Source organism: Copadichromis virginalis, linkage group LG11 (assembly GCF_057382275.1).
Source record: "Copadichromis virginalis isolate Kocher_CV1m ecotype Utaka linkage group LG11, C_Virginalis_male_GT1.1, whole genome shotgun sequence".
In the NCBI taxonomy this organism is placed as follows: domain Eukaryota; kingdom Metazoa; phylum Chordata; class Actinopteri; order Cichliformes; family Cichlidae; genus Copadichromis; species Copadichromis virginalis.
This window is the reverse complement of record NC_140628.1, coordinates 29,267,631-29,293,020: the sequence shown is the minus strand read 5'-3', so window position 1 is coordinate 29,293,020 and position 25,390 is coordinate 29,267,631. Positions and strand designations below refer to the sequence as shown.

At 39.6% G+C, this 25,390-nt stretch overlaps 1 protein-coding gene across 4 annotated transcripts in view; it reads left to right on the top strand.

Moving 5' to 3' along the window:
• map7d1a (MAP7 domain containing 1a) overlaps positions 1-6,084 on the top strand; it is a 41,340-nt gene extending 35,256 nt beyond the window's left edge. For all 4 annotated transcript variants that reach the window (XM_085471888.1, XM_085471886.1, XM_085471887.1 and 1 more), the window contains 5 exons: positions 1,064-1,114; positions 1,210-1,270; positions 2,902-2,983; positions 3,363-3,598; positions 5,149-6,084. In XM_085471888.1, coding sequence (XP_085328014.1) covers positions 1,064-1,114; positions 1,210-1,270; positions 2,902-2,983; positions 3,363-3,598; positions 5,149-5,159 — 441 coding nt within the window. In that variant the 3' untranslated portion in view covers positions 5,160-6,084. The remainder of the gene's footprint in view (positions 1-1,063; positions 1,115-1,209; positions 1,271-2,901; positions 2,984-3,362; positions 3,599-5,148) is intronic.
• The last annotated feature ends 19,306 nt before the right edge of the window (positions 6,085-25,390 follow it).

Below are 25,390 nucleotides of genomic sequence, written 5' to 3'. Positions count from 1 at the left end.
ACTAATAACAGCGAGCTAGCTGTGTCAGTCATCTGTGTGTGGATCCTTTCTCATGTGTACTGATACCTGGGCCTTTGGTGAACATATATTCAAGTATATCACACACATAAGATCGTGCCTCTGCAGGCTATCTAAGCCTTTCTTTCCCTCTCCTAATCTTCTCTCCATGTGTGAAAGGCTGTTATCTAGGCGTGTCAGGCCTAGCTCCGCCAGCTGAAGTTTTGCTGTTGGCAGGAATTAGCCCACAAGAACAGCATGTCCTCTGCCCCAAAGACTTGCACCGCAGTCGCACTACACAAAACTCCTTTTACAGTCCTCTACCAAACCTAAGTGACTCAGTCTTATTACCTCAGCACAGGTGTTTATAGGTACCTCGAGCAGCACAACAACTCCTGAAACAGACATTTTGATGCCAAACTAGATACCAAAGCTGTGAGCGTGTGAGCGCTCCATATATGATCTTGGATCTTAAAAATGTCTCACTTTTATGAGTGGCAGCTGCAGTTATGATCTAGCTGTCCCAGGCTAGCTGTGTCCTCAAATAAAATTTTCATGTTGTTCAAACCTCTGTGCATACAAATTACCCATGCAGCGTTCTCTATATCACAGTGTAGCACACGCTTACCCTTTCTGTGTTTCCTGTTGTTCAGTATTCACTATTGTTTCAGCTCAGTACACCAACAGCGTTTTTACCCTCATTAGTCTAACCCACCACCCGATGTGCTTCAGTTTATTTTGAGCATAATAACCTGACTGCTTTAAAGAACTAATGAAAAGGGAAAGTTGAACCCTTAGCTTCTATCTAAACAATTCGGCAAGGTGTGTGGTCTAGTCCAGCCGAATAAGCGTAGCCAAATTTTCATCAAGTCAAACCAAATATTTTTTATAGATGTTGCATGAAGCCTATGTTTTACTGGTAATATGATATAACACAAGTGCCAGTATCATTGCGTTGTTGTCCACCAGTGCACAGAAAATGTACGTCTGCTTATTAGCATCTGGTTCCTTGTGGGGTATTATCTGTTTTATTCCTTTATTTATTCATTTTGTCTTCCTTTTGTAGCGACTGGAGGAGATCATGAAGAGGACACGGAAGACAGATGGAAGTGACAAGGTACATTTAAAAAAACCAAAACTTCTTTTACAAATTGAAAAAATAAAACTTAGTTTTGCTGTAAAAGTGACTGAAATTCTCTCCCACTTTCACAGAAAGAGACAAAGTCCTCCCCAGTCGAACATGTCAATGACAAACAGGCAGAGAGTAGCAAAGGTAAGCCAAGCATCAGTCTGGACTTCCCCTCAGCCTTTTACAAAACATCCCTGAGTGAAATCATTACCCACTACTAGCCTTTAATCTGCTTGAATTACAAAGGATAATTGTCTTAACTCATCTCCCATTAATGTGTTATCTAGGAAGGGATTTAAAACAAAGTGGACGTCTTCTGGCCAGCTGGTGTTCAGAATACTCTTAGACTTTTACTGCTTCGATTAAACTCAAAAGAACTCAATTTTGGTAGATTCTACTGGCGTCTATAAAATACTTTCCACTGATGTACACATAAATATCAGTCTACCTCTTTTACCTCTTCCATAGCTTGCACAAAACAAAGCACAGATATGTCATATGCTTGTTATCAGTTCCCCTGTGAGTAAGATTCAGAGAGGGATGCACTTTTAAAAGGCCTATTATACATTTCCCCTCATATCCTGTACAGCTGGAGTTGCTCTTTGCAGAATAGGACCCATGTGGCCTTAGTTTGTTGTCCAATCCCTCGGACTGAGGAGAATTGAGTGGAAGAGTCAGCTTATGGCAACAGCCTGCAGCAGTCTACATTCATTAGAGAGACTTTGAATAAAACAGTGATACATGTGTTGCTGCAAAGTTTTCAGACATAAACTACTCTCTCCCTACTTAACAATATCCATACTAGCGAAATTTTAACATCACACGTTATAAATGAGTAAGATGGAAATGCAGTTTGTGTCAAATTTCACAAATTTCACATTGCAAGGAGACACTAGCGAGCCATTAAGTGGATTGAGACCTGGCAGAAATGCCTTTTAGTTCGTCATGTGTGAGTGTGAATGTCTTCGTTTTATGATATACATGAGGTCAGAAAACTGGACGTCTGCACCTCAATGTTCGAACCCAAATGTTTAAATGACCATTTGAAAATGATGACTAGAGTTTGGCATTTTATTGTGAACGTTTTGAAAAGGATGCAGATTTGGGGGTTGAGTACCCACTCGGGAGGTGTTTCTCCACAGCTATTAAGACTCTGAAGTTAGCAGCTAGTGTGCAATGTCAAAAGAAAATAAAAATGTCTTTTATTTACTTAGCATTATGGTCCAGCCTGATCATTTTCTCTATGTTGCTTTACAGTGTTTTGGATATTTAGCAGCAAGATCAGGATTGCTTGCAAATATATTATTCTGTAGAGAGTCATGTAGGCTAGATAAAGCCTGGTCTTCAATGTTAGTTCTTTTTTCTGTGTTTGGTTCTAACAGTTAGTTTGACAGTGCTAATGTTTATTTATTTTAATGGTGGTTGCAGCTGCAGCATGCATGTGTTTAATCAAATGCAGTACACCTACGTTAATCAAATATCCTCCTATACCAGGAAAGTACCAGCTCAGTAATAGGAGCTAATAAGACGATAAAAAATAACTACTAACAGATACACTAGTCTCCTGTTACTGCGACGCAGAAAAAATGTGGGTACTATCACCAACAGTTGAAAAGCACCAAAAGTGCTGATTCTCCTTAAGAGAGTAAAAAGAGGATGCACACGTGTGTGTGTTGAGGTTAGCCTGACACATCTCAGGGTTAACACACGGTGTGGGGTGGGATGTTTTATCTCTGTGGTCACACTTAATGACTGTATTGCTTTGTTCTCTCTAGCATCTGCTGACTACCAGCCAACGCCTGAGGTCGGCATTCCCAACAACAAAACAGAAAACGGACAGGCCGATGTCAAGGAAAGGTAAAACTAAAGCTTCTTTCGTTTCTTCTTTGTGTGCACATTGATGCAAGACCACCATGAACAGCACAAAACTTGTGCCAGGAGACCAAGCTGGGAGTTGACAACGAATCAAATCAGCAGGAGGTTCACGTTGCTGTAAACCTCAAGAGAAAACACAAGAAGCCCCATGATTCTGGCCAACAGTAAACAGTTATAACAGTGGGAGAATGATTTGGTATTTAAAAATGTTTACTCTTTGCATTTGATCATGCTTCTTGGGACCATTTAAAAAAAAAAAAAGAATCCTCCTATTGTGGTGGGATGACTCATTTGTTTTATGAGTCATTCGGACCCATCCTGACTAGAACCATACCATGATTTATGTCTTCCTCTCCAACAGCCTCTCAATCCAAGCAGTTAATGGGGTCCAGGCTACGAAGCTTGAAAATGGTCTTTCGACAAAAGAAGACACTGTCCACTTGGAAGACATCATCCATCTCACAAATCACGGCAACTCCACTAACGGAGCCTTGGACAAGTCTGAGACCAGCATGCCCACAGAGCCCATCCTTTCTTTTGAAAGCGAGGAGTCATTCATGAAAAAGGCAGGCCCAATGAAGCCTCAGCATGCTGCGGGTACAGAATTACAAACTGCTTTAATATACACAAGTGACAACAGCGCAAACATTTGTAACACAAACATGGAAAAGACAATTTACTTAACACAATCTGAAATGATTCATGAAAATATAAATAGAATAGATGAAATGATGCAGGGGAAAAAGCTACAATAGCAATCGTTCCACCACTGTTGAAATGAGATATTGATGGAGTGTTTTCCACAACTGGCTGACCCATGCTGAAAAGGTCTGGCTGTGCTTTGTAATGAGAGTCCACTTCTCTCCTTCTAGTTAACTTTTTAAGTCCTCGTTCAGGCTAGAGTTCAGGATTGTAAAATAAAAGATGAGGTTTTATTGACACAGGTAAAAACTAAATCTAAATATATCTCCAATGAAAATTATGCAGATTCAGGCATGATTCATCTGCATCGACCTAGTTCCCATCACCCAATTTGAAAACTGCTGTACAAGGTACCATAAATGGGGTTATTGTCCTTGGCACGGAGCAAGAGAACCTGAATGTGTACTTAATATAAGGTGCAAGTCATCACCCCGGTGAAAGCGAGTCCCCCCTGAGGAGAGGAAGGTGTGGCATGGAGAGAATACCTACACTCACAAGGGGGTGGAGACGGGATATAAAAGAAATAGTGTTGGGAAGGGTGCTGAGAAGGAGGGTATCTTTATACTGTTGACAGCTTTTATTCAAAGTGTCTCACTGACTTGGACCGGGACCCAGTGAGGAATTCCAAGAATGACAGAGGTGATGAGACCCTATCCACAAGTGCTTCACTGCCAGGGGTTAGAAACTGGACTCTGGAGTAATTAAGCTTCATATGACTCCTCATTCATCCTCTTCCCAGCAGCAACGTCAGCAGCACCCTGTCCTCCCCATTGCTGCTAGATCCTAACTTTCACCTGTTATCCTGAAAGCAAGCCAGCGATCAGAAATACTATGTAAACCAAAAAGAACGATTACCTCTGTTTGCCCCTACTTTAATGAATATTTCACTACCTTTTTTTTAACTACTGCATACTTCTGGTAAGTGTGTAATTAAAAAGGGAACATTCTCACTTCTTATATGCACTCTTGTAAATCTGGATATGTGAGATGACTTTTAGTATGTCAGACTGATTTAATTTTACACAGCAGTTTCTCAGGAGACCGGTTTATTTTGAGGCATGCTTCCAGGGTTTATTTGAATGTTCATACTTGTTGAGGATATGGCCCTCATCGGTCCCACATGTGGCATTGTCAGTCAGATCGAGTTTTTATATGGTAGCCGCTGTTAACAGTAACATTCCCATCTCATTTCTTTGAGTCATGCGAGCTTTCTGTTTGCTGCATGTAAAGACGACAATAAAGGTTTATGGGCCTTCCAATTGCAACATGTTTTGCATCCTTTTGCATTTATCATTGTCACCAGGTTGGAGGTTTGCAGACCTTGCCATTACGCACTTCAACAAGGTTGAATATATAGTTTAATTTGTCTGTTAGCATGTTCATTAAGCTTGTATGACTGCTGCTCCATCTGGCCTTTAACACTTTTCTCTCTGCCTCATTCACAGAGGTCCTGTGACATATTCCAGCGCTGAAGTGCTTGTTGCCTTAGGCCACTGACCTTTCCTAGTCCTGCCAAAGCTCGCATTGCGAGCCCTGTGACCTGTGCCAATCAAAAAAAAGCAAGCATACTTCCCTCCGAAGATAAAGTGGGTCACAGAAGAAGATGACGACAAAACAACTGACAGAACAGGATGAAAGGTGTTGCCGCATACGGCACCGTTGCTATCGTTCATCAAACTCTTTGCAGCACCGATTCCATGCACCTTGCTACTCAACAGTATCATCCTTTGTACATTATAGTACAGCTGAGTAATGATTACAGTATACGGAAAAAGAACTGTTTTCTTTGCTCTTTAGTTATTTAACTAAAAGAAAAAAATTAAGACTGGGTACAACTTTGTGTATAATGTAAATGAACTTTACGTATCGGGAAAAGGAAGGTTGGATCAGTGGATTAAAGCTGTTTGAAAGGGAGTCATTTCATGCTACTCTATCATGAGTAGATATGAATAAAACCCAGATACTGTACATCCTGGTTTGTACAAAACTACCTGTACCGGTTTTTGAAAAAGGTAGACTGAGAAATCAGAAGATCTGAAATTAAACGTCACAAAGAATGGCTTGTTACTTTGTGTAAACATACTGTTGGTTCATGTCTAAACCTCAGCTATGATTGATTGTATGCATAACTGGATGTAATAATAAATCTGCAACCTTTACAATTAAGAAACTGTAAGTCATCAAAGGTCAAATGTCTGTAAACGGAGATCTCCTCCACTATTTAACAATTGAAGCCGTTTCCCTCCCCCACATGTGCAAGCATGACTTTTTTTTTTCTCATTTGAAATTCTGGCGCGTGTATATGCTATAGATATATTTTGATGTGCGATGTAAGGCCAGTGGGAATATCTCAAGTCTTATTAAAGACAAGTGGTCCAGTCTCTGTTCTAATCGTCCTTATGTCCCAACCGTTTAAGGATTTGATGCATTGTGAGATTATTCTTAGCCTGATTCAGATTAGTACACTTAAGAAATAGTTCATTTGTTATCAGTTGAATAGTTTTCTACTTTCATTTGCTTTGTTTACTTCAGACGCTCAACAGTGGCCCACTGTTACTGAAAGTAAAAAGAGAGCACATGCTAAGCAAAGGAAAACCGACATCTAAGCGGGACCACAAGCCTTACAGTCTGTGCAGCTAATGTGCTAGGCATGCAAGTTGGTTCAGCTGTCCATTTCTCTTTGGGTCTCCTTTTACAAAATCTCAACAGGGGGTACATGCCACTCTATCTGCTGGCCCTCTTTCACTATATTCTGCAGGCCTGTGGGAGATCTGGCACGCTGTGTTTGCAGCCCTGTAGGCAGCTGAAGTGCACACAAACACAATTTATGCCTCCTTCTACCACACGTGAAAACATGCCACGCTGATCATATAAATTATGTGACTATGTTCTAACCTTGGTAGAATGAGGGATTAGATTTTCAACTTGAAACTGTAACAGAGACCCCCAGTGGGCTACATAAGATGAAATCACTATGGTAAATACAGCCAAACTGTCACCAAAATGAAACCGAAAGCCAAAGACGGAAAACTCTCTGATTCATGATTAAGGAGTAGCTGATCAAGATTTAATGCAAGTAAAAAAATATCTATTTTTTTTCAAACTGTTTGATAAAACACCGACGTTTTTTTGGGAACTGCTTTTCTTACGGTTTCATTATTGCTACAAATTGCCTCTTAAGTCAAGCTAATGCTCGCAAACTTTCTTAAAGCAACAGTTTTTGCAGTTACAGCTGCGTCACTGCTTCAAACTTTTTTTTAAACGTGTTAAATAACACACATCTTTAGCTCGTATATGACACAGCTTTAATCTGCAAGACAGTTGACTTGCATGAGCAGGATGTTAACTTCAACCACATCTCCTCATTAGTTCACTTTGTTGTTCCTAAAGTTGTCCAAATGAGTCTGCTGCTAAAAGCTGTATTCATCGACCCCACAAGAGGGTGCAGCACCGCAGCATGGACTGCACATTTGACTTCTCTGTTTTCAGGCTTTAAACTTTATTACTGCAGTGTGTCAAAAGAGGACACAAACTGAAATGTCCCCATTTTAAAAATCTCTATATTTTTTCCATTAATAATAATGATAAGATTTCTGCCATTTTGTGCAGCTGATCTGTCAGTCAATCCCTGGTAATGTGCCGTACTTCTCAGAGGGGACCTGAGGATTAGTGGGGACTATTTTTAGGGAGGTGTTGCAAAGCAGTGGACAGTTACAGGTTGATTAGTGCCAAGTTTCAAAATAAATTCTCACAGAATGAGGGGTGAAAAAAAAAAAAAAAAAAAGGAACTGAAGGAGTTGAATGTGTGGATGGGAAGGGTCATCCAAAAGCCAAGAGTGGTAAATGAATAAAGCAACTTTGTGCCAGTTGAGGTAGTCAGATTGTCCTGGAATAGCCAGGCCACGTGTTAAATCCACCACCAACATATGGTGTTCAAACCTGTTTGAATGATGGGTGTATTATCTCCTCTGCAAGTGTGCTCAGGAGGTGGAGGTGTCACAATTCTGACGATATTTTTACTCTCTTGCGTGAATAACGCCTTGTTAAAGCTCATATTAACAGCAACGGCAAAAAGGAAACAACCAGCTTCAGTCGCCTGAGGACTTTATAAGCATGGTGTCAAACGTTTAATGAAAGGTGCTCCATGTAGAGAATGCAGCCAGCCAAACACTGGACATACATTGACTGTTTTCCTGTCATAAATCTCTGCACTTGAGGACTGTATGGAATCTTGCAAATGTTTCTGAATGGCAAGTGTGCCTGCTCAACCTCTATTTCGCATAAGATATGGGGGGTGGGAGGGGATCACACGATGGCGTCCCACTCCAGATAAGACCACCAATCGCAACCATCAAAGCTCATGTGCCTAACCTCTGTTTAGTGTTTATACTCACCCCTATCTTTATCTGCTCAGCAACAAGCTCTCTCTGAGCTGCTCTCAGATGGCAGGCAGTATTAATGAAAGGCCACAGAATGGCCAGCACTCACAGTAAGCGTGCTTCTCAATCCCTGGCAGAACTGTGGGAGCAGAGCAACCTCTTAGCTATTCTGATTAGAGATGGCAAGTTTTAAGGGTAACCAGGCTCTAGACCTTCTACTCCCCCCACCCCTAGAGAACTGATAACATGGAACTTTCTGAGGTTGCAGAAAGGACCCAGGGACTTGGATCGCATCAGAGGTAGACTTTGAGGACAAGTAGCAGCTGAGCCTACATGGACAGCTGTTGGATCATTGTCACAAACTGTCGGATGGAAGCTCTTTGATGAGATTCTGACGTTTCATCAAACCTCAAGTATTTAAAGAGTCTGGCCTCTGTGTTGCACTCTGCATTTGTGTTATTTTGAGCTGAGGGCATGCAATGTTTCCCCTGAATAAAAGCATGCTCCGATAAAGTGGGAACAGATTTACTGGACAAGTAGGCATTAACTTTAATAAAGCATCTGCTTTGTGGTCAACTTGTACTGAGAATCTTTTGTTAACAGCTAATAACAAAATGAAGGTTTGAATAACTGACTTGCTAACAGAAGGCTTTTATTGGCTTTTAATGTCAAGAATTTGTGCCAGAACAAATGCTTAACAATAAACTGTGCAGACTGTAAGTAGCAAACTCTGCTAATTGCAGACTTGATGAAGGTCCCATATTGTGAAGATGCACTTCAAATACTTAAAATAAACGCTGCCGTGTTACGACCAGTAAAAATATGAGGTTGCTTACTCCTTCCATTCCTCCTAGTATACGTACAACTACGTGCCCTCTCAGACTGACCAGAGAGAATATCCAGTTTCCACATAAAAACTGAAAAACGAATAGCCGCCAAGCTAACTGCTTGCTTCTTCTGAGATGATTGCCCAGGGGAGAACATATGATGATGCTAACTATTTGAATTTATGTGAAAGGGGAAGTTTCCACAGGACTTTATGCAGTCCTAAGAAAAACTACACTACTTCCAATATAAATGAGGTCACGACTAGCAGCCAGGTGCTGCCAATCAAATACACTTGATTAACTGATCATCAACAAGTGTAAGCACCTCTATAAACGCAGAGGTTAAGGAAGATTGCTGCTCTGGAGCATTCAGCTGTGTGCTCCACAGACGACCTAGGAGTGGATGTCCCAGCAAATTCACCCCAAAGGTCAAACCTCAGAGAAACTTAAAAAATACAAACCCCAAGAGCTACGTTTCAGATTTTACAGGAAGCGGTTAGCATGTTAAATATTAAAACTCACAATAGTACAATTAGAAAAAGACTGAAGAAGTGGCTGGAAGGGCTACATAGAGAAAGCCTCTTCTCTCATAAAACAACATGGCAGCACGACTAAAGCTCGCAAAGATGCATGTGAGCAAACCACAAGCACTTATTTACCATAATGTGCGTGGAAAGCTTTTAACCTGTCCCCCACAAGTGCGTACACAACATGACACTCGGATTTATGAAACATACGCACCGGCCTATTTTGATCTTACCACACTGTAATCATTCTGAACCAGCAGGCTTGTGCAGTCTGCATCCTACCTGCCACGTTTACTCGTTTACCTGCAGGTGAAACGGAGAAAGTGATGAATATAGCGTAGGTTACGTCATAGGAGTTCAGAGGAGTTTGTTTTGATCTCATACATGCGGTGTAGATTTAAAAATACCCCTAAGGCAAGAAATGAGGAGAAAGTTCAACTGAAGAAAGGCAAAAAAAAAAGAAGGAAAAAATATATTTATCTTTTTATTACTACTTGTAGTAGTTGCAGTCTACATCTGCAACATCTACGTCTCACATCTGCATATGTGGCAGATATGCTGCACCCATATACTCCCTCAAGATCATTAACGCCTGCTTCTCAATTACTGCTGATAATGTTTCAGTCAAAGCCTTATGTGTCCTTGCACCAGAACTCTGGTCTAATCTAAGCTTAAAATACAAGCTTCCTTCAAGCTTTTGCACTTTCGTCATAAATGTGCTATGCAAATAAAATCTAATTAGCCAGGTCTTCATTTCTTAATATACATAGTCAGAGACACTTCTGATTATTCACACAGAGGTTTGTGCATATGCACTGTTAACAAATGAGGGCCAATGTCCTCAAATGACAGACAATACCATAATGGAGATGTTTGGCCATAATGAAGAGCCATGTTTGGCAAAAAGCAAACACAACATATCAGCACAAACACCCCTCATATTAAGTGTCAAGCAATGATGGCGAGGAGGGATTATTTGGGCTTGTTTTGCACATTGCTGTCACCGAGTCGGCCAAAGTATTCTAGAGTCAAATGTGAGACGATCTATCAGAAAACTAAAGCTTGGCTGACATTTGGTCATACAACAGGATAATGGTCCCAAGAAAAGCAGCAATCTATAACAGAATGGCTAAAAAGGAAATGACTCAGGGTACTACAATGGCGCAATGAAAGTTCAGAACTTAACCTCATTAAAATGCTTTGCCGGACCTTAAGAGAACTGTGCAATGAACTGAAGCAACGCTCTATAGAAGAGCTGATCAAAATTCCTCCACAACAATGCAACAGACTTTTAAAGTCACACAGAACACAAGCTATTGCTGCTAAAAGTGGTTCTACGATTCTGGTTCTACATGCTCCTGGATTATGAGGTGTACTTTTTTAACATTGCACTAACCGGCACAAAAATGCAAAACTCACAGTGACACTATGGGAAACTTTAGGGGATTACCAGCATTACCAGCAAACGTCATCCTCTTGAGGCCACAAATGTCTCTACAGAGTGTCAGCCTACAGGGCTCGGCAACTACTGTGGTGAGAGGCTAGAACAAGGCAGTAACAAATTACACCCCAGAGATTTCACATTTAGACGGCACACAGGTTTGATTTCAAAGATCTGTTATCTCTTCATTTTCAAGCTGATAGTTTTACAGCATTCCCTGCTAATCATCGCGCAGAGCTTCAGTTCTGCTAGCTTGCAGTGTTGGTTATTTTCAGTTCATTTGATAAATGGGAGTTAATCCCTACCAGCCAGAGCATGTGCCTTTGGCACTTTTCTTTTCATTCCATTTTGGAAAAAAGAAAAAAAAAGAGGCTAATACGGTGGCTCATGAGGCACAACATAGGGATGTAAATATGTTTAAGGCAGAAAACTGATCTGCTGTTGGCCTGTGTTAGTGTTGGCTCACTAAGGTAGGACCCTTATAGATGACTTCTTCATGATAGACCACCTGCAGTGTCTAATGTCACTGTGAAGTATATCCTCACCCTGCTAATGTGTTGTGTTTGGTTGCTGTGACACTGGAACATCACAGCCACAGGAGGAATCAGAGGAAGCCACACCGACTAGTTTTTTTCCACTGGGAATTTTCATGTGACTGATATATTACTGAGCTACTTTCCCAGATTTGAAATTACATCTGGAACTAAAATGTGGTTTGTCACATTATTTTCTCTATAAAAGTTATTATTCTCCATAATAATGACAGAGTTTTGTTTGAAAATACTAAATTCCCTCCATCAGGTTTCTGTCAGTTTACTTAATGTTATTGAGACAGTCATTTTTCAGCCATCCTCTCTCTCTCTCTCTGTGAATTTGATTTTGCTTTACTATCAAATTCTGTTTGTACCTGCATTTATGTGAACACGCAGATGCTTTTTTAAGTGTAGGAATGTGTGAAAAAGGTTCCAAGAAAGTTTATTTGCATGATACGTGAGAACAGCTGTTGGGACCCTGGAGAGCAAAGAGTGTGTAGAGAAAAAGAGGGGGAGGTGAAACCAGTGACCGCTCGGTACCACAGTGACCCTGAGTTGTCAGCGCTCTCACAGTAAAAGGATTCATGTAAACGGGGGGAAAAAGGGACACAAAGGGACATGTTTCTGTTTCACACCACACAGGGCCAAAGATCAGCCACACTTAGTCACATCGATGGCAGTGTTAGTGAAAAAGAGACTGAAACTGTCATTCTTCTTAGATACTGAATGAAAAGAAAAAAACAACAACTAACACCTGCGTTTGAGTTTTCAATTGTGCTAAAAAAACCGCTGTTAAGAAGAACTTTATAACCACGTTTTTTCCGAGAATTAATGATGCGCTGTGAGCGTGATGCAACGGGTTTCGTCTTTGTTCTCACAAAGGTACAAAAAAACCTGATCATCTTTCGCAGAAGTAAAACACATGATAAAAATGTTTGGCTCACTATGTGGAAAATGACAGATGTGTCATTCGCAGCATTGGTGCAACTCTTGCTGTTAAAAAGAAATAAATACAATTATTCTTAAAGGAGTTAATAACATTCCTGTTTTTAAAAAAGTTTCCTGACTTTTCTTTACAGATATTTGTCTGTGGATGCTTTCTGAAGATTTTTGGCTTGGTCATTATTAGTATAACAATAGCTTAATAGTAGCTTTCATTTGACTTGAATTCACAAACCACATGTAATATAAGGAAAATTTGAACAGGCTGCAAAAAGAAACCAAATTGCAGTGAGCTAGTTTCAAAGATTATGTATTGTTCTTTAGCTATGAGAGGAAAGAAGATGAAGTACCTTAGAATAATGAAAGGTGGCTTTATTTCCTTTGTTCTCCAAGCAAAGTTTTAAGCTAAACACAGGACATTTTTACCAGCTGTTATACTGCAAAACTAATAATAAAAAAAAGAGTGTGTGTGCCTACATGTATAGTATATTTGCTGTAGTCCTTATACTTCCTGGTAATATAATGCCGTGCAAAGGTCTTGAATCACCCCTCGTTTCTTTATACTTTGCTGGGAAAATGGAAAAAAGTGCAGGGACTTTATGAACTGTGCAAACATACATGGAATTAATGTATATATGGGAAACAGAGCTTGCTTGAAAAAGCGCTTCTATGTATGTTGGCTGCCCTTTGTTCTGATATTCGACACTGCTCAATCCATAGCTAGTCCATGACTGATAGTCTCCACTACGTGTCTTAATTTGGCTGCCTTTTCTTTCAATTTCCCAATTGTGGCTTCTTGATAGCCAGCCTTCCACTGGGACCATTTCAGAAGGAACTTTAACAAAAGGAGACTTTGCTGTTTTTCCCCCTGTTTCCTGAGAACACGACTTTCAGATACTGTCTGTGCACTGTAGATTGCTTTTATGCCTGCCACTTATTATTTTCTTCTCTGCTTGTCCAGTTTCCTCGACTTCTTTCAGGACACACTGCAAATGATTCTGAGATATGCCAAGTTTTTGGCTAACAGCTCTATGGGAATGGCAAAATTTATTTTATGTTGTGAGACTGTGTTATAGTTGGCAATTTTCCCAGATTCAGCTAAACTAAGTGGGAACAAGTTATGTGTTTTTTATAATAGAATGGTAGTAACAAGGTGCCAAAGATACAATTTAAAATGCTAATTTGTCTATTATGTGTAGACAAAACACTGTTCATCCCTTTTTTGTTCTCAAATGATTTGTAGGCCAGTATTAAGTGGTTTAACAAACAATAAAAACATCCTCTGTAAACAGTCAGGTTGCCTAAAAATGTGCCAGTGTCCAAAGAAAAAAGACCATCAGAAAGGAAACTGTTGCTCAAAACCACTTTAAAAAACTAAATCAGACTCCTTGTAAGCAAAATATAAAGATTATGAGGGTGTTCAAGACTTTTGCATAACACAACAAGTCCACATTGTAAGAATGAATGATCATTTTAATCATGTATGGTGACTAACTTAAACCACAAAACACAAGAATCTTTTTAAATTCTGCTGATCTTGAAGAAACCAACCAAAGTCCCAATTTATTGAATATTTTCTGTCCATTTTCCCTGCGGGGACTTGAGGCCCAGCTGGTTCTCGCTTTGAGTTGGAAAGTCCCCCTTTGTGCATCTTTGTACTCATCTATTTTTTCAGTTTCTTGCTCTTTCCTTCACACATGAGAGAAAACCACTTTGCCAAAATAGTTGACTGTCTGGTTCTTCAGTTTGTTGCTGCTGGGTGTGACGTGGCTGAAAATTTGCCTTTTGGAGGTGTCATCCACTGACTTACTTTATCTTGAAATTGTCAGGGGCTCCTCCCACCTGGACAGAACATGATATTTAGTTTATTAATTAGCATTAGGATCTTGGACTTCAAGCATACACTAAGATAAAAAGAAATAGAGTTCAAATGTGACAGAAATAAGTGCACACATGGTTTAGAAACAAGTGAAGGAAATAAAAGAGGAAATCCAGATATAGTATATAGATATACTGGTTGTTGGCTGAATATTAAACTGTTGATGTCTTAAACACACTGTGAACATACAGTGCAGATGGATATAATCTATAAAGTTACTATAACCACATGGTGCTGACAAACCAGAAACATTTTCTCTTGATGTATTTTTCCAGTATCTTGCCTACATTTGCTGTCCACTTAGACCACTGGTATAAAAATGTATGACAAAATTAAACAAACTGACATTTAACTGTGATACTGGCAGTACATAAAAGGTCAAGGAATCAACAGCGGTATTACATTCTTAGCATTAATGCTTCCTGGAAATCCTTCAATTGACATTTTACTTTAAGAGCACAAATGTGAACCTTATGCTAGGACTTACTTAAAAAATGGTGTATGGATCGCCAAATTTAGCAGTATTCAGCTGGGAACCATGAATTTCATGGCCGCTGATTGAGCAGGTAGACCAACTGACAGACTGACAGTGCCTTGGCTGACCTTGGCTGTTATCGTGCTTAAAATAATAAAAGACGAATTCATCTCAAATTAAGGAAAAACTTCTTGATTTTTTTTTCTCCTCACTCTATGCAAATCAGGAATAATTAAAAGAGCTGCATACAGTATTCAAACAAGGACACAGGATTTGTTTCTGAGACTATGGGGCCTAAAAGAAAGACCCCAAGACATCAGTGTTTGTTGTAAAATAGTGTCAGGTTGCACGCTGCGTAATTATTTCAAGTAGTTTGATACTGCTTGGGTTTAAAGAGTCTTTCAAAATTTTTGTCCTTGCTGTGATATTTCCAAACAAGGAAATAAATACTGATGATTGGCATAAACAAAGCTGTGGGTTACTTTGGAAGAAAAGGGCACTGGACTCAGTTTAGTTCACAAACTTACATATGCATGACTTCAAGCATTGAATTTTTCTAGATTGGATTTAGTGAAATTATAAGAGTGTAGTGTTAGTAACATTGCTTATTCTGAACTAGGCCAACCACTACTAAGTGACATAATTGCATGTCATCATGACTCAAATTCACTTCTTTGTCAAGTCAATACTATTCGCCCCCTGCTGTGTTACTCAGTAAACTGATGTTTATTTGTATCCTGTAAAAACCTGCATGACAAATCCACCCTTTTGCACAAAAGAGAACTGTCCTGTCTTTCCTTTTCCACAAAAAAGAAAAAAAGAAAAAGCAATGGAAAGGGGAACACCAGAACTGAAAGTACTCTACATGTGTTCTTCATCTGGTGTGAAAAAGGCCCTAAATCAACCTTCAGTAAAAACTGAAAAAAAAGAAAAAGATGATCTCAGTAAGCTGCAGGGGATGCAAAAAAGCTGGAGAAAAAGGGAAATCTCGAGGTCCAGCATCCAGGACTTGTCCAGTGTCCAAGTCCCCCCTGCCCTGTAAAGCCAACTATCTCTGCACACAATGATCATAAACAAATATTTCCCAAAGACTGAGTTCTATTTCTGCTTATGTGGACACGGAAGATGTAAAACTTATGCAGCATCTTAGATTTCAAAAGGACCAGGGGAAAATACACAAGTTTAACAACGGGATGAAAATAAGAATCATGTTGATCTGAATGTTAAGCAAAGCCAGATCGCTCCACAAAGCCTCTGAGTGATGGATTGATGGTCAGGTTGCGGACAGCACACAGCTATTGCATAATTTGGCTGCTCTTGTTTACAAGTTATTTCTCAGACACTATCTATAATCTAACAGTTATAATATAACAGCTCAAGACTTCATGTATTTGATACAGTGGCGCAAAAGTGTTTTATTGCAGTGCCAATAACACTCTGAGCAACAGTCAAAGCAGCACAGCGTATGCAAGAAATATTTAATAGGTGCAGAGGTTAGACAATTTAAGAGGAGGTAAAGTTTGTGTCCTTCCAAATGAACCTGTTGATTTCATCACTCAGAGTTTTAAGCTGTTTATGAGAGGAACAATTTCAGAGTGCCTTGCGAGTTTACAAAAGTGCAGTATGTCACCATTGCTATTCTTAAACGCCACAAGCTTTCTAAGCTCTACAGCCTTGGATGTAACGCTGACAGACAGCTTGCTCTCTCCCTCTGCCCCTCAACAGTCATTCCTCTCTACGCAGAAATAGGAAGTAAGCTCTGAACGTCACTGTCGTGTTAAAAAAAAAAATGTTTGTGAGCTGGAAGATGTTGTGTGTGTCAACATGAGAGACGCAGAGTGATGGAACATGTGTGACAACGTGGCTGCTCTTTGCATTGTGTGTAAGAGAGTGTGTAGCGACAGGCTGTGCATGTGTCTGCAGCACAAGTCAGACAGAGAAGGGGGAAATACCGCTTAACCGAACCTTGGAGCGCAACCAAAAGCCACAAAAGTAGCTCTGAATCCAGCATCTCTGAGCCGTGCAGAGATGTCTAGCAGGACAGCACAGAGCTGAACAGAACAGTGGTTCTATTCAAACCAAACCATTTTTTCCCTGGCACCAGTTTGAATGGGTATAAAATGAGACCACTTTTTTTTTTCTTTTTTACAATCATAGATTTTGCAGAGAAAAAAATATTAATGTGAAAACAGAGAGGAAAGCATTTTTCTTCCTTCTATAACAGTAGCCTCGGACCATATGTGTCTTAGAGTCGAATGCAACAAGATTTCATTTTACTCTACAGCTACAAAAAAGTGTTTGGGTTAAAGATGATAGAGCCTCACTTTTTCCTGGTGGGATTGTTTTCTTTTCGGAAGTCAAGAGGACTGGAAATATTTCCCTCAACTGGAAGAATCAATTCACCCTTTTTACTCTGCCTGTCTTCTGTCACTCCTTCTCTTACATTCTTCTACAAACAGAGGACTGTCAGTTAAAACTACTGACTACCTGAGAATATTATCTTGAAGTCATATATCCCATCAGACCCCCCCCAAAAAAAACAACCACAGAGGGAGCCAAAAAAAGCACATTTTCCTGATTAAACTGACCCCATGAAGAAAAATAAGCACCAAAACAAAGCAGGGGTTCTGACTCATCACATCCTTATATTTCAATTATTTTGTTTATTGCCTGCAATAAACAACAAACGTAGATAAGTGCATGGAGGACGGGATGGCATAGAACACATACAAATATATAATTAGAGCTATAAACACATCTACAGCGCATACTGCACATTCCGTCGTGCTGTACAGTAGATATCTGAGGTCTATCAAAGCATGTTATAATGTTAAGTGCATGGCTCCAACCTATATAAACTTATTGACAAATGAAAGACACTATTGCTTATATTCTTCATAAAATGAGCACTGCTCAATTTAAGTGTCTTCCCTTAATTAGTATTTATTTTTCTGCTGCAAGTTTGGTTTTTTTTACGATTACTGGTACATTCTAATCTGCTTGGAGTTTGCAAATTCAGGTGTCTGGGTGTGTTGCAGCAGTCTATGCATGTGGTTAGGTTACCGGTAAGTGGAAGTTATAAACTGATTGTAGGTGTGAATGTGAGTGTGAATGGCTGTCTGTTTCTATTTGTTAGCCCTGCAGCAGACTTGCAGCCTGTTCAGGGTATACCCTACTGTTGGGATAGGGTCCAGCTCCACTGCAATCCTCTATTGATGGAATACATTTTCATTATGGGCTATTTTCAAAGTCTCTAGGCAGCTAAAAACACATTACAAGGCACAAGATCACACATAAAAATCTAACTTAATATAAATTTGCTCTTGCAAAATAATTACTTTTGCATGACTTCTTAAAAAAAAGGAGATGAGTGAAGATAATGACGTGTTTGAGGGAAAACTATGGGTGGGACGTCTGCGGAGTATAATTGAGTTTAAGCAAAAACAATTTGGTTAGAGTTCTTGAAAGAACATTTTCCCCCCTTTTTTGAAGTGACCTTTCTCAATAAAAAACTATAGTCATCGAGTCATGGCCAATCCTAGATGGATTTCTTTCACCTGCAGAGGTGATTATTCTTTATCCTCACTCTCAGTCGCTTTCTTTTTTACACTGCAATCCTTGTTTTGCCTCTAGGTTGGCTGCTCCTCTCTTCAGTGGCAAACAGCAGATTTATACAGTGGAGAGACTTACCTGTCCATGGTGAACTAGTGTTGCAAGTGCATGAATATAATGGATGCAATACTATCAATGACCACTAGGAGAAAAAAGTAAAACTCTAAGTTAGAGCACTCATTCAGTTGAGTGTAAATTTAAATAGTTTTGAGGCACATATATCTTCACTACTTGAGTGTTCTGGTTTCTATCTGTCCTTCAAGTGTGACAGACCAATCAGCAGCCTACAAGTCCGTGCAAAAAAGGAAGTGCATTCACCAAATTGCATGAGATAAGCTTATCTATTTTCTGACAGTGACTTAGAATGCCTTGGCTTGAACATGAGTCAGTTAGAACGAGAAGACCTGAAAAAAATTTTCATTTCCTCCAGAGACTAACTGCTCAGTTCCCAGATTGCACTCACCCGAAACACACAAATTGTACTGTTTGTCGTTCCTTTAGAAATCATTCAACTATTTAAATATAACAACTGAATGAGTAGTTGGAGAGAAGCTCAGGAAACACTTTAAAGCAGTATACAAATATACCGAGGTCCCTTTTAAAAACACCACCGTCCATCTTAAAATGCCAAAACACCTATATTCACACAACAACAAGAACCACCAGCAGCATTTATATAACAATTCTTCATGGATGTTAACTATTTATTTGGTCCTAACAACCAAGAAATTTTCCAAAACTGTAACTCCAAATGCCAAATTTGGTGTTAATAATACTTAAAACATTTAATTACATCCCATAAATGACATTTATTACAAAAAGCTTTGTAATTATCATACATCTGAAGCAAATTACTACTTTTTTGCCATCCCTATGCACTTTGCATGAAGGGTATAGGTCTCCTGGAGACAATTATCTTCTGTTAAGTAACAGTGGGTGAGAGAGAATCAAACCCAGATGGGATTTTGGCACGTTACACTATTTGGGAACAAACCAGGAAAAGTACTCCTGACCAAACTGAAGATTTCTTTCTGTGCACCACCCAGACGCCTTTTTCCCTGCGCCCATTAAAAACTAGTTCCAATCAGTGCTGTTGAACAGGTTAAATGACTCGTCTGAACATGTAGAATGCAGACTTGAGGCCATGAGGTCCTGTTACGCTACAAAGCGCTCCCTCTCCTCTACTTTTAAATATTCCCTTTCTTCTCTTCAAGTTCCAAGTCCATATTTGAACATTTCTTGGCTTTTTGGTTAAGTTTAGTAATGTTAAAGGAATCTGGGCATGTTTTAAAAGCACGCTTTGGAAAACACATCTTACTGATACTGATATATGCTTGGATAATGATTTGTTCGGTAAGCTTTACCAGGGAACTACATCGTTCATTTAATGTAATTTCTTTGCGCATAATAAATTTGATAAAGCACAGTACTGTCGGTAAAACACAAATCATATCTCTCCTAATTATTTACCACAGAGATAATAATTACAGTTTATTAACATAACTAAAAGACTGGTCCAAGTTATCTACTAAAATATATTTAAACATAAAATAACATCAACTCAGGTTTGCACAGGTCACCATGGTGATAAAAATCATTAAAAGGGACTCCTTTCAGCCCTCTTGCATTAAGTTGGTGCATCTCCATGTGATAGTGTAAGACACATGGAAGATACAGTATAATGATTTCCCCACAGAGCTTACTCATTAGCTGTTTATCCAGAGCATTGTGAGTCTCCTCTCAGGGGCTTTAAAACACTGAAAAACAATTACATGACTGATCTTATTACAGCGACACCCCTGACACTCAGAAACTCCCCTTATCTGATGTTTGGGAACAGCTGTGGTTAATAAATGTTGCTACTCTGAAAATGATTTTGACACCAATAACAGAAATTAACTGACCAAACTGTTTTCAGCATTTAAACTCTCCCAGCCCACCTGAAGAGCGCGTCTCTGGGCTTTTTAGCATTATCTGGGAGTCTTTTTGCTCCATATGAAAGACATCCAGTAGTTCAACACTGCCAGTTCTTTTTCATTCAGTTTATCATACTGAGACATGTGACATTAATTAAAGTCACTGGTGTCCTTCTGTCCTAACAAACCACAGTCAGTCCCTTGTTAGTAATGTCTCTCATCAACAGCCAATACAAAGTCATATGAGGACAGGAGTTGGAGGGGAGCGGAAACAAATAAATCCCAGCATAACACGGAAAATTATCAACTTGAATATCAGCTGATTGACAAATATCAACATAGAGGTTTAAGCAGGCGCTGCTGTATGTGTACATCCTCCAAGGTGATTATTTAGGCCAGATTTTCTTTTCTTTGCTGACTAAAAGGATTCTTTGTGGATCACTCTTCGTCTCTATTTACCTTGTGTCAGTCTTCATCTACATTTGGTTGCTATGCTTTCAGCAACAGAAGCATTTGACTTGTACAGTCAGCAATTTCTACTACATTGCTCAATTCATTTCAACTGCAGAGATTTAAAATTAGCTGTTAGAAGGACTTATTGAATTATGCATGTTTCTTTCAGTGACTCCAGAGAATTACTTTATATGGTGAGTAATGGTGATCTTTCAGCAGCGTTGTGTAAAGGTAGCTTAACTCTGTTGCTGAATTTGCAAGTTACCCTGCAAATCACTCAGCGTCCCTCAGAAGCAGAAACGAGGGCTTGTGACCAGCTGGTGGCTGCATTCAATCTTTAAACAGTCTGCAAATGTCCTGGAAGCAAAGTGAATAAACGCAATTTTCCGTTTCTTCACCAGCAACTGGTGCAATGTCTTGACATGCCTTTAAGAAGAGAGGTTTGCTCCGCTGGTTAATCTGGACAGGAGAAACCACACAGTCTGTAGCTGTTAAACACTCGTCAACTGACAATGTGCTCTGGATGTTTTAAGAGGACAGGACATAAAAGGATGTAGCAGATGTATGTAAAACATGTGAAGCGGAAGGGGGGTACACATGATTCAAATTTGTGGCACAGATATTTGCATTAGAGTATACTGCGTAAAGCTTCAGTTGATGCAGAATTTCATGTTTATTTTATTTTAGTTGCTGTCGGAGTTTTCACCGTTGAAAGAAACCTCAGTTATTTCTCCAGCTAATAATCTGCAGCAGCTACATGACACATTAATGTAGCCAAAGTAAATGGAACAACAACAGCAGAGACTACTAATGAGAGTGGAAAGTATCTAAATGAGCTTGAGTTTAAATGTTCGGCACACACTGTGCAGAAGGTTTAAGTTGGATGTCTGAAGACAGCAGAAGAGTTGGAACGGTTGCTGGATGTAAATTGAAAAAACATGGCACTGAACTGTGCAGGTGGTTTTGGACTTTTCTGCACAAGTTGTGAGAATTTCTGCAGCTCTACCGTTAAGGAAGAGGGAATAGAAATGTTTGCTGTGTTGCTCACGGCAGAAAAAAAATCTGCCCAATGTGTTGCATGTGAGGTTTTTCCTACTGAGTCAAAGAACACACTGTAAACAGTTTTCACTGAAATGGTTTCTTTAACACTTTTTGTGTCGATCACATTTTTGTGAAAAAGAAAAAGAAACTGCTTTTTCTTTTCTAAACGAACAACAATTATGTTTACATTCAGTGTCATCCATGAAGCCTGACAACTGTGTACAATAACACATGGTCCCATCTCACAGCCAACATATGAGTGCTGTTTTATGGACTGTACCAAAGAGCATTGTACTTCCCCTGCTTTATGTAATGGTATGTTTTTAAATGCCATGCTGAAAGATTTTCACCTTTTAACTGTGAAAGAGTTTTATAATTTTAACTGAACATTTCCACTCCATGCCCCAAACAAAGTTCTAAAATCTTAGAACATGAAACCTTGTCTTCATGGCTTGTTGACATGTGACATGCATCCATCCATTCGCTTCCACTTATCCTTTTCAGGGTCGCGGGGGGCGCTGGAGCCTATCCCAGCTGTCTTAGTGCGAGAGATGGGGTACACCCTGGACAGGTCGCCAGTCCATCACAGGGCTAACGCATAGACATAGACAACCATTCGCGCTCACAGTCACTCCCGCATTCACACCTATGGCCAATTTAGAGTTTCCAATTAACCTATCCCCACTAATTGCATGTCTTTGTACTGCACCGTTGCACCGTGCCACCGTGCTGCCGACATGCAACATGAGTGAGAAAATATACTTTTGTTTAAGGTTAAATCCTCCCGTTAATATTTCCGCATAATGAATTTGCCCAAAAACCCAAGACAAAATTTTAAAAATGACAACAAACAGAACATATGTATTACTTAAGAGTAAGCAGTGTTGTCCATAAACACAGTGTCTACTGGCAAAACAGAGGTTGACACAGTTGTTAGAGTTCATGCTGTGGGTTTTACTTTGACCTTACTACATCGGTCCATTTTCTACTGAGTGTGAAAAGTCCCATTTTACTTTTCCCAGGTTACCACTTCTATAACTGAGCAGGCAGTGAGAAGCTGGGCAGTGTAGAATAAACACATATATTCATCCTGGAAAATTTTTAAAAGATAAAATACATCAAAAAGGCTGGAAAACAGCAAATTAGAACAACATAAAGTGTGCATGAGCCTGGTTTGTTCATGCAGAACACTATAAAAAACACACAGCAAAGATGCAGAAGTTGAAAATATTTTTATAGTGTAAAATAAAATTCTTCCAAAAGAAATGTATGCCACACGGTCACACTGACTCTCCCTGTCTCAAAGAGAGCAGACATGGCAAAGTTTTTTTTTCTGTTTTTTTTTTCCTTTTCTTTCTTTCTCTCTTTCTTTTTTTTTCACCAAAAGTGAGTCATTGTGGTCTTCCAAAAGCATTCCTCTGTTGCCCTCCATTTCCTGAATTCCTTTTTTCGAAGAGTTTTGGAGCAGTTAAAAGCAGCTGAATCCTATTTTTTGGCCTAAATTATTTCATTATGGGAAACGTTGTTTTTGTTTTATTTTCACAGTTTGTTCCTTTAGGAAACCAGGAACAAACAGTTTCATATCAACTTGCACTATTGCTATTGCTTCTTCATAGTAGTGCAAGTTGATGGGAACCCTGCAGCAGGCATCTGCCTTTACTTAATGAATCAGATTCAATTTTATTTACTCCAAGTGGGGCTGTTGCTTTCAAACAAAACATTGTGCAATATTAAAAGCAGAAGGTTTTAGGTACTCCTGCCTTGAATTATATGATCTTAAGTCTTTCTCATGTTTAGAGAAACTAACAAGCATTAGTAGATGTATACTGAAGAATTATTAAAGGAAATGACAGCTGTTATAGCTAAAACATTCACTTGAACTCTGATGCCTCAGCTCTCTATGTTACTCATTTGCCACAGTGACCTTAAGGGTCTGGCCATGAGCCCTAGGGTTCTACCTCCAGAAGATAAAATACGCCACACATTCATTGCTATGATTAAGTTACAGCTACTAAGATGACCTTAAATGCCATCAGGAAAAGATCAACAAATAAAAATAATTCAGATCATGCCAATTGCCCTTATACACCCATAGATAGCATTTGTTTCTCTAGAAATGGCCTTTAAATAAAGCACTATACTAAAACTGATACACTGAACTTCAGTTATACGCATGGTTGCATTAGCTCTTGCTTAATATTGCAGTTTCTAATCTCCAATGGGTTTTGTGTATATCTCTTAAACCACCGGAGGGTGAAAAGCAATGAGGGAAAAAAGCGGAACAACTTCTCAGGTGTATTTATGTGATATATGCACGTTTTATGATGGAATATGTAGCCGCTCTCTACGCTGCCTGTCTCCCGGTTATGTTCTCAGGTTACCAGTGATCCACTGGAACGCTAACTGTAATTGAAACCGTTGACAGCCTGTAACACTGAGTGACAGTTCAGGAGGATGAGCCAGTAAAGGTTGGGTGGCTTTGCACAAGTACTAATTTTACCCGGTGCGTGCATGAGTGTCAAAGCAGGTCAAGTCTTTGTCCTCCTACCTCAACACAAACAGTCCTGTTGATTGCAGCTGGGGATTTGAGAGCTTGTAATATTTTTTATTGAGTTAACAACATCACAAACTCTGGCTCTCAGGGACTGTGCCAAGCTGTGGATGGAGAGCGGCGGCCTCAGCTGCTCTCCTAAATAAAGATCATCCTTTGGGCATCTAGCTGCCCTGAGGGATGTTTCCTTTGGGTTTGAGAAGGTGCAGGTGTGATGGAAGTTGGAGTGTTTTTCTCTTATCCACCATAAAGCTCCAGGTGCATTTCAGATAAACAAATGCAGGAGAGAATAGTTTCCTCCCCAGATGAACAGTATGACAGTCATAGCTTTAAGCCCCGTATCTTTACCAGAAGTAAACGAATGAAAATGATGAAGACACTTCCTCTTTCAGTCTGATCATTTGTATGTCTTTAATTAGATGATATGAAAGTGGAAAAAAAGTCTTTGATGCTGTGCTGAAACATTTTTTCTCACAGTAGAAGGGATGGAAATTTCACGTGTCAGTTTCTGAAAGGGCTGAATCACAGCACAACATCTGCTTTATAGTATCGCTGGGGCAAAATGTTCTCAGACTTGCCAACGTGTTACCATAGTTCACAAGAGCATAATAAGCGCCTCAGTCTCAGACAGCTGTGCTCTGTGCTGTACCTTTTGTGCTCGAATAGGATATTACTTCTTAGGATGCAAAACAGAAAGAGATGAATCATCAAAGAGGAAACTAAGTCTGAAGTATTTGATGTCATGTGGCATTAGATCCCAATGCAGTTCACTTTCTTATCATTTATTAGTCATCACTGGCTGTTTCGTGGTCTTACCACTTGTTGTCCATGATAGATTGAATTGTATTAGGGAGTAAAATTGCTTTGCCAGCCTGGTCGCTTGCTGTAACACTTTTGGCACTTCACACGATGGCCTACATTTTTAGAACTGGATTTTCCAAATCTCCCAGGTGCAGAGTCATCAAAACTTCATACATGGAAACCCAGAGCCCACCAACAACCCCCCACTTGACGCAGACCATTCATAGTTGTAACTCCAAATGACCCAGCTGCTGGGTTGTGGGTGCGGGCAACATGCATGGAGAGAGTTCATCTTTTATGAGAAGGCCCT